This window comes from Schistocerca americana, chromosome 2 (genome assembly GCF_021461395.2).
Source record: "Schistocerca americana isolate TAMUIC-IGC-003095 chromosome 2, iqSchAmer2.1, whole genome shotgun sequence".
NCBI classification, from domain to species: Eukaryota; Metazoa; Arthropoda; class Insecta; order Orthoptera; family Acrididae; genus Schistocerca; species Schistocerca americana.
This window is the reverse complement of record NC_060120.1, coordinates 216,620,498-216,630,819: the sequence shown is the minus strand read 5'-3', so window position 1 is coordinate 216,630,819 and position 10,322 is coordinate 216,620,498. Positions and strand designations below refer to the sequence as shown.

The following is a 10,322-nucleotide window of genomic DNA, read 5'->3' as shown; positions in this document are numbered from 1 at the left end:
TTCTTTCAATGTGGCCTTAATGTCAATAGGTATTTTAGGGTTTCTGTGCGCGTTTCCATAGCAAAACAGAACTGTAAAACTATGTTTATTATCATGTTAAATATTAACTGTTACTGAAAAGATGGGGGTTGTTGGGCTCAGTTGCTGCTAACATGGAATTTCTCAGACCAGTCACCACAAATAACTACAATAATATGAACATGGCCCTCACAACACCAGTAGAAATAAAGTCCACCATAAAATCCTTAAAATCAAAAGAAATTCTTGTGCCTATGATGATTAAACAGTGTTCCTCTGTCTTTAGTGAAATTTTAAATTATTTGTTTAACCAGTATTTTATCAATGCAAAATTTCCTGAACTGTTGAAATTTGCTGCAGTATAAGAAAGAAGATAAAGAAATACCAGCAAACTTGCGTCCAATTTCACTTTTGCCGACATTCTCAAAATTTTTATCTCACCACAACTGAAATATTACCAAAGTCACAATTCGGATTTCTAAAGTTTACAATACTGAGAAGGCTATCTACACATACAGTGATTCATTAGACAGTAAATTGCAGGCTTCTGGTATATTTTGAGCGCTATCAAAGGTATTTCACTGTGTAAATCACAGTACCCTTTTGTGTAGATCAGAGAATTACTGATTAACAGAAATGCTGCAAAATGGTTCAAACCTATATCTCTAATACAAGACATGGGTGTCAATAGGAAAGAGACGTGTACAGCTATGAGGTATCATGCAACTGGCAATCAATAACATGTCTTATACCCAAGTGTCCGTCTTTTGGCCCTCAGGTTTTCTTGTGAATATCAATGACCTTTCGTCAACAACACTACCAGATGCCAAATTTATTTTATTTGCAAACGATACAAACATTGCAATAAACAATAAATCAAGTATAGTCTTAGAAATCCCAGCTAATGAAATATTCATAGACATTAATAAATGGTTCCTAGCCGATTCTCTATCACTAAACCTTCAAAACCAAACTATATGCAGTTCAGAACTTGTGAAAGTCTCCTGCAAATATATACCCAAAATATGACAAGCAGATAGAAGAACTTGACACTGTTACACTCTTGAGACTATAGCGTGATAAGAAACTTGACTGGGAGGAGCATAGCACAAAACTACGGAAGTGCCTAAGCAAATTTCTGTTTGCTATGTGAACGTTGTCAGACATAGGTGATGCAGAAATAATAAAAGCTTCGGTAATATGCTTGCTTTCATTCCATTATACCATATGGGATTATTTTCTGCGATAATTATTTGAGGTGTGGACTGAATAAATTCCCGCAGAGAGCTGTTTAAGGAACTGGGAATACAAACTATTGATTTGATATATTTAGTTCTTAATGAAGTTGGTCATTAAAATTTTATCTTTCTATCAAATCAACAGCTCAGTTCGTGAAATCAATATTAGAAATAAGAATAACTTTGACGAAGATTTAAAGTCACTTAGTTTTGTTCTGAAAGGTGTCCACTATTCATCAGTAAATATTTTCAATAACACGCCAGCACCCATAAAAAGTTTAACTAATAACGAAGTTTCGTTTGATAATAGTGTAAAGGATTTATTGGTGATCTACTCCTCTTACACCATTTATGAATTTCGTAGAGAACCACTGGTTGTGTCTATTTCATTAATAATATCACATTATGTGAATAATGAGTACAATCTGACTTATGTAAAAATCTTTTTTGGCAATGAGATAATCGTATATAAGTGCTGCAAAATGTTTATTTTATATTTTCTGCAATAGCCTATGAATATCATATGCACATAAGTGTACTGAAGTCTTAATATTTGGTGGTAATTTATATATCCTTTTGAACATAAGTATGCTTAAGATTTTATTTCTTTTTCATTTCTTTTTACTGAATCCAGATCCACAAAGGCAATTTCACTTGGGAACTTTGGAAGGTACATTGGCGTATGTGTTCTTATGTTGTAAATATTTATTGCTCACTCTTCTTATCTGACATGTTCCACATCCCAGAGGATCTCCTCACTATGGATCAATTAGAACGAAAAGTACATCTAATCTGATTTAATCAAATCCATATCAATATGTTATTTCACTGAAAATGTTAGTTTTCTGAGGGTTCCCTTCAAATAGAGTCTAACGCATCAGTTCATTAGAAGATTTACACTCTCCCAGGCCGAGAACTATTGTGATATAGTTTTATTGAGAAGACTGGGAGATTATTTCGCCTGAATTCATTTCACATGAAATGTTTCTGTTCATCATATGCAAGCAGAAATAACACCAAGCTGGATGCCACTATGGCAGTTCTAAAGATTTCCCAGCACAAGGATATAATGTATTACACTTTTTCGGGTAGTGTAGGCATACCAGGCATTTGCCCAGCAATGTGTTTTCCGAAACCTGTAATTACATTGTAAGTTACTGTTACAGACGATACGTACAGTCATTCTTACTGATGTTCCCGCTCATACATGGGACCCAGTCGTAAACTGATGACTCCCGTGCTGAAACAAAACAGAATATTGTATTATATGGTTACATAAGTTAAAATAATTGTCACAAATTGTAAACAGTAATAATATACTATGTTCATCAATGAAACACACTGGAATATTTATTTAATCATAGAAACTCCTGATCGCTCTGGCTAACAGTATATAATCAGCACACAATGTCGAAACTTCTGATACAAAAGTAATTGAATTTCTGTTTTATTTTTAGTCTACTGATACATAACCCGAGGACTAAATAACTGGTGTTAATTAGGTCAGTAATATAAAACTTGAAGTTTGTTGACATAAGCTTTGCTCTGGGTATTACGTATTGCCCAGACGATAATGACAGTAGATTATATCGTTGCTGCATATTATGTAAATAGAAGCATTCGTAGTTGTTAAAGAACCCCAACATTTAGATATGCAACATACTCCAACACTGCTGTTCGAGAAATAATATGATTCGTTTTTGAACTAAAATTAGATATCCCATATACACTGTGCAAAAGAATTAAACAGTCACTTCTGGAACCCTATCATTTTCTCCAATTGCGACGCTGAAATGTGAAGGTACCTACAACCTTCCTCGATAACGGTGCAAAAGTGTGACCCTCGTACCAGGTCGGATTGAGGGAAGACATTGAAGCAATTCAGAGGCAGGCTGCTACATTTCTCACTGGTAGTTTCGAACATGTAGGTGTTAACGGAGATACTTCGGGAACTCAAATGGGAATCTCTGGAGGAAAGGTGACGTTCTTTTAGAGAAACAGTACGGAGAATATTTACAGAACCGGCATTTGAAGCTGACTGCCAAACTATTCTACTGCCGCCAAAATACATTTCGTGTAAGGACCACAAAGATAAGATTAGAGACATTAAAACTCACACGGAGGCAAAGAGGCAGTCGTCTTTCCCTCGATTTGCGATTGGAACAGGAAAGGAAATGACTGGTAGTGGTAGAGGGTACCCTCCGCCACGCACCGTACGCTGGCTTCGGAGTATCTACGTAGATGTAGATAACATTTCACACACACCGCAGCTCGGAATCCACGCGAAGAGGACTGGGGAGGTTTCGGGAAGAGCGCCCATGAAACCATCCCTTTCTTCGGTGCGTTTATTTACTCACATTCCGCAGTCGGAAACGACAGTTTGAACTGAAGTCAGCCGTGAAGGAATTGTCTGCTGAGCAGCACAAGTTCGACGATATAAAAGTCAGTTCGTAGTAAAAATACTGTCGCAGAAGAGACCGAGTAGCATAAGTACTGTAGTATAGTGGCTACGATACTAGACTGTTGCATGGAGGGTCGTGAGTTCGAAACTCACCTGAAATGTAACATTTTAATTTCTATATTCGGTTGGAGTACGTTCTATAAGTATCCAAAAAGGTGAAGAATCATTTTACTGGAATGTTCTGTGAATGTATATATACCGTATGTGTTCCTGCCGGAGGCAGTTTGCTCAGCGCTCTTGTATGTGCAAGTGCTGAATAAATTTTCGTTAAGTGAATTTAGTGTTCGTCATTCATCTAATTACACCTTCTTCTACGTGACATTATTTCTGTTATCGTTGAGTCCGATACATTTACATTATTTAATAATCACTTTCTGAACATTGCTGGCGAATTAAATAAAAACTAAGTTTCACCAGGGAACCAAACAGCTCTCGTGGAAAATGCCTTTCCGAGAATGATGTCTGAAATATTCTGCTGTGGTAGTGACAAGGGTGAGATTCAGACAATAATTAAATCACTGAAGACTATGGACTCTCATGGATATGACGACGCCCCACCAGACTATTAAAGTACTATGCTGCAATTTAACACCATAGTTAGCCACATTTGTAATTTTTCCTTTAAGAATTGTCAGCTTCCATAAGATTAAAGCACTCAGTAGTGAAGCCGCATTATAAAAGGGAGAAAGGAGTAATGTAAACAGTCTTAGACCTATTTCTGTGCCATCAGTGTTTGCTAAAGTTATTGAAAAGGCTGTGTTTGTAAGAATAATTGATCATTTTATTTCATTTAATTTGCTATCAAATGTACTATTCGGTCTTAGAAGTAATTTAACAACTGAAAATGCTATATATTATCTTCCCTCTGTGAGGTACTGGATGGATTAAACAAAAGGTTTCTAACTCTAGACATTTTTTTGATTTAATTAAGGCATTCGATTGTGTTTATCACAAAATATTGCTCCAAAAGTTGGACCATTACGGAATACAGGGACTACCTCAAAACTGGTTAACATCTTACTTGAACAGACAGCAAAAGATCATTATCCACAGTGCAGAAAATGGCTATGATGTGGAGTCTGAGGGAGGTGCGTTCAAATGGGGGGGGGGGGGGGGGGAGGGGTACCCCAGGGATCATTGCTGGGGCCAATCCTGTTCCTTATTTATACTGTATAAATGGTGTACCCTCTAGTATTACAGGTGATTCTAATATATTTTGTTAGCTGGTAAAGGAAATTGTGTGCAACATTGGCCACTGTTTCAATTAGTACAGTTAACAAGTTCGTGGCTTGTAGAAAGCAAACTACCTCTAAATCACAGTACGACTCAGTTTTTACAGTTTCTGGCACACAATTCAACAAAACTCGACGTTTTAATTTCACAGAACTGGCATATGATTCGTGAAACTGAACAATTCAAATTTCTAAGTGTTCAGATAGGTAGTAATCTGTCGTGGAAAGCCCACGTTCAGGATCTTGTTCAAAGACTTAATTCTGCCATTTTTATTATTCGAGCGGTATCTACGCAAGTGTTAGTTTGACACGAAAAGTAGTCTACTTCGCTTATTTTCATTCGCTTATGACGTATGGTGTTACGTTTTGGGGTAACTCTTCCCATTCTCAAAGCATATTTTTGACTCAGAAAAGGGCGGTTCGGACAACAAGTGGTGGAATTTCACGAACCTCTTGTCTATCCCTGTTCAATAGTCGGGGTATTCTGAGACTGGCTCCTCATAAATTTTTTAATGTCGTTTCTTGTTAAAAATATCAGCTCATTCCCAAAACGTAGCAGCTTTCACTCAGTTAATGCTAGGCAGAAATCTAATGTGCATCTGGGTCGCACTTACTTGACTGTCGAGCAGAAAGGTGTGCAATTTACTGCTGCATCCATTATCAGTAAGCTACCACAACAATTCAAAAATCCTTGCAGCAATCCACTCGCATTCAAATCTAAAGTGAAGAGTTTCCTCATGGCTTACTACTCCTATTCTGTCGAGGAGTGCATTGAAAAGTTAAGCTGATTCCTGTGTTGTAGTGCTGATTGTGTTTACATAACCTTATGGCTTCTCTTTGTAGGGTTCATAAATATTATATTTTACTTGTTATTACTTTTACGTTGTAATTTCATGTACTTACACGTTAAATGACGTTGGAGATTTGCTCCTCAATCTGGACCTACGACCACATCGCCAGTCTATATTTTATATCCTGTTTACTTCGATCATCATCAGTTATTTTGCTGCGCAAATAGCAAAACTCATCTACTACTTCAAGTGTCTCATTTCCTAATCTAATTCCCTCAGCATCAACTGATTCAATTGAACTACATTCCATTATCCTTGTTTTGACTGTTGCTGATGTTCTTATTATATCCTCCTTTCAAGACGATGTCCTTTCCGTTCAACTGCTCTTCCAAGTCCTTTGCCGTCTCTGACAGAATTACAATGTTATCGGCAAACATCAAGGTTTTTATTTCCTCTCCCTGGATTTTAATTCCTACTCCAAATTTTTCTTTTGTTTCCTTTACTGCTTGTTCAATGTACAGATTGAATAACATCGGGAATAGGCTACAATCCTGTCTCACTTCGTTCCCAATTACTGCTTCCCTTTCATGCTCCTCGACTATTGTAACTGCCATATGCCTTCTGCACCAATTATAAACAGCCTTTCGCTCCTTGTATTTTACCCCCTGCTACCTTTAGAATTTGAAAGAGCATTGCAGTCAATATTGTCAAAGGCGCTCTCTGTGCCTACAAATGCTATAAATGTAGGTTTGTCTTTCCTTAACCTCTCTTTTAAGATAAGTCGTAGGGTTCATATTGCCTCGCGCGTTCTTACATTTCTACGGAATCCAAATTGATCTTCCCCGAGGTCGACTTCTACCAGTTTTTCCATTTGTCTGTATAGAATACGTATTAGCATTTTTGCAATCGTTGTTCGCAGTGGTAATTAAAGGTTACATGGAAAACAAAACACTGGGAATAACGTGATGCCGGGCATACTGAAATTACGAAAGTGCTTTTCGTTGAAACGTGGTGTAAGACTCTCATACTGAATGAAATGTCGAAATTGCCCAGAATGTCTTGAGGATTAGCCATCGCTGTGTAATGCAGTGCCTGCAGAGTGGGGACCGCTAGATAGGTGAATACGTTCATAGAGAAGGGCAGCTCAGAATGAAGCTGTTGCACAGCCTTGCCAACACTCAAGAAGCCACCCGCGACAACGCAGAATAGATAGGACGAACAAGGGCGAACGTAACTAGACCACATACAGTTTTACGTAGGGACGTATTTCAGAAAGTGCAGGTTTCAATGTTATGAAAAGAAATAGAAAATCGCTGCTCCAGTTTCGGTAAGACCAAGGTTTCATTTACCGTCTGTAATAAATCATTAATCCCTGATATTAATTTACAAGAATCTCTTGCAGCTGTACGCCAAATATAAATATATTTTCCAGCCTTGACCTTCATCTTTCTCCTTGTATGAACGGTTAGTGCTTGTCTGCGGAAACAACCCCATAAGAAAATACAGTACTTGAGAAACGCCTTTAGTCCAAAATTCTTGCAACCTACACTATCTCGATCTTCAAAGATTCTTGTACTACAAAATCAGGCAATGAGCCAGCTACAATTGCTACTATCATCCATTACTACCAGCAAAAATAGTACCCACATAAGCCAAAGAATCATCATCTGAACAATTAGGACCTAGAATAACTTGTTTCTCAAAAAAACCACCGGTAACCTCAATGTTAACTCCTATACACTGGAATGTATCGGCGACGACAATATCTAGGTTCTACATCTACATTTATACTCCGCAAGCTACCCAACGGTGTGTGGCGGAGGGCACTTCACGTGCCACTGTCATTACCTCCCTTTTCTGTTCCAGTCGCGTATGGTTCGCAGGAAGAACGACTGTCAAAGCCTCCGTGCGCTCTCTAATATCTCTAATTTTACATTCTTGATCTCCTCGGGAGGTATAAGTAGGGGGAAGCAATACATTCGATACCTCATCCAGAAACGCACCCTCTAGAAACCTGGACAGCAAGCTACACCGCGATGCAGAGCGCCTCTCTTGCAGAGTCTGCCACTTGAGTTTGTTAAACATCTCCGTAACGCTATCACGCTTACCAAATAACCCTGTGACGAAACGCGCCGCTCTTCTTTGGATCTTCTCTATCTCCTCCGTCAACCCGATCTGGTACGGATCCCACACTGATGAGCAATACTCAAGTATAGATCGAACGAGTGTTTTGTAAGCCACCTCCTTTGTTGGTGGACTACATTTTCTAAGGACTCTCTCAATGAATCTCAAGCCGGTACCCGCCTTACCAACAATTAATTTTATATGATCATTCCACTTCAAATCCTTCCGTACGCATACTCCCATATATTTTACAGAAGTAACTGCTACCAGTGTGTTCCGCTATCATATAATCATACAATAAAGGATCCTTCTTTCTATGTATTCGCAATACATTACATTTGTCTATGTTAAGGGTCAGTTGCCACTCCCTGCACCAAGTGCCTATCCGCTGCAGATCTTCCTGCATTTCGCTACAATTTTCTAATGCTGCAACTTCTCTGTATACTACAGCATCATCCGCGGAAAGCCGCATGGGACTTCCGACACTATCTACTAGGTCATTTATATATATTGTGAAAAGCAGTGGTCCCATAACACTCCCCTGTGGCACGCCAGAGGTTACTTTAACGTCTGTAGACATCTCTCCATTGATAACAACATGCTGTGTTCTGTTTGCTAAAAACTCTTCAATCCAGCCACACAGCTGGTCTGATATTCCGTAGGCTCTTACTTTGTTTATCAGGCGACAGTGCGGAACTGTATCGAACGCCTTCCGGAAGTCAAGAAAAATAGCATCTACCTGGGAGCCTGTATCTAATATTTTCTAGGTCTCATGAACAAATAAAGCTAGTTGGGTCTCACACGATCGCTGTTTCCGGAATCCATGTTGATTCCTACATAGTAGATTCTGGGTTTCCAAAAACGACATGATACTCGAGCAAAAAACATGTTCTAAAATTCTACAACAGATCGACGTCAGAGATATAGGTCTATAGTTTTGCGCATCTGCTCGACGACCCTTCTTGAAGACTGGGACTACCTGTGCTCTTTTCCAATCATTTGGAACCTTCCGTTCCTCTAGAGACTTGCGGTACACGGCTGTTAGAAGGGGGGCAAGTTCTTTCGCGTACTCTGTGTAGAATCGAATTGGTATCCCGTCAGGTCCAGTGGACTTCCCTCTGTTGAGTGATTCCAGTTGCTTTTCTATTCCTTGGACACTTATTTCGATGTCAGCCATTTTATCGTTTGTGCGAGGATTTAGAGAAGGAACTGCAGTGCGATCTTCCTCTGTGAAACAGCTTTGGAAAAAGGTGTTTAGTATTTCAGCTTTACGCGTGTCATCCTCTGTTTCAATGCCATCATCATCCCGGAGTGTCTGGATATGCTGTTTCGAGCCACTTACTGATTTAACGTAAGACCAGAACTTCCTATGATTTTCTGTCAAGTCGGTACATAGAATTTTACTTTCGAATTCACTGAACGCTTCACGCATAGCCCTCCTTACGCTAACTTTGACATCGTTTAGCTTCTGTTTGTCTGAGAGGTTTTGGCTGCGTTTAAACTTAGAGTGAAGATCTCTTTGCTTTCGCAGTAGTTTCCTAACTTTGTTGTTGTACCACGGTGGGTTTTTCCCGTCCCTCACAGTTTGTAAGTAGGCTGTTTATGTTTTCTCTATGTAAGAAGGCTGTTTATGTTTTCTCTATGTAAGTAGGCTGTTTATGTTTTCTTATTGGTAACGCCAACTCTGTATGAAAATCACTGGCTGTGCTGTGTGCAGTCTGTGGCTAGTTTGCATTGTTGTCTGCCATTGTAGTGTTGGGCAGCGGCAGCTGGCTGTGAACAGCGCGTAGCGTTGCGCAGTTGGAGGTGAGCCGCCAGCAGTGGTGGATGTGGGGAGAGAGATGGCGGAGTTTTGAAATTTGTCATGAACTGCTATATTTATATATGATGATATCAAGGTAAATACATTGTTTGTTCTCTATTAATATCTTTCATTTGCTAACTATCCCTATCAGTAGTTAGTGCCTTCCATAGTTTGAATCTTTTATTTAGCTGGCAGTAGTGGCGCTCGCTGTATTGCAGTAGCTTGAGCAGCGAAGATTTTTGTGAGGTAAGTGATTTGTGAAAGGTATAGTTTAATGTTAGTCAGGGCCATTCTTTTGTAGGGAATTTTGAAAGTCAGATTGCGTTGCGCTAACAAAATATTGTGTGTCAGGTTAAGCACAGTCTTGTATAAATTGTTCAAAGGGGACGTTTCAAGTTTTACTCAGCACGTACCTGTCTAAAACGCATTTTACGATTGCCTTTAACTTTTTCCATAAACAGTCAACATTGTCAGTGTCGGAACAGAAATTTTCGTTTTGATCTGTTAGGTAGTCTGAAATCTGCCTTCTATTACTCTTGCTAAACAGATAAACCTTCCTTTTTTTATATTCCTACTAACTTCCATATTCAGGGATGCTGCAACGGCCTTATTATCACTGATTCCCTGCTCTGTACATACAGAGTCGAAAAGTTC

At 39.0% G+C, this 10,322-nt stretch overlaps 1 protein-coding gene across 1 annotated transcript in view; it reads right to left on the bottom strand.

The window, feature by feature from the left end:
- LOC124593902 overlaps positions 1–10,322 on the bottom strand; it is a 135,203-nt gene that overhangs the window by 40,727 nt on the left and 84,154 nt on the right. The window contains exon 4 of the mRNA XM_047132251.1: positions 2,434–2,496. Within this exon, the coding sequence (XP_046988207.1) occupies positions 2,434–2,496 (63 nt within the window). The remainder of the gene's footprint in view (positions 1–2,433; positions 2,497–10,322) is intronic.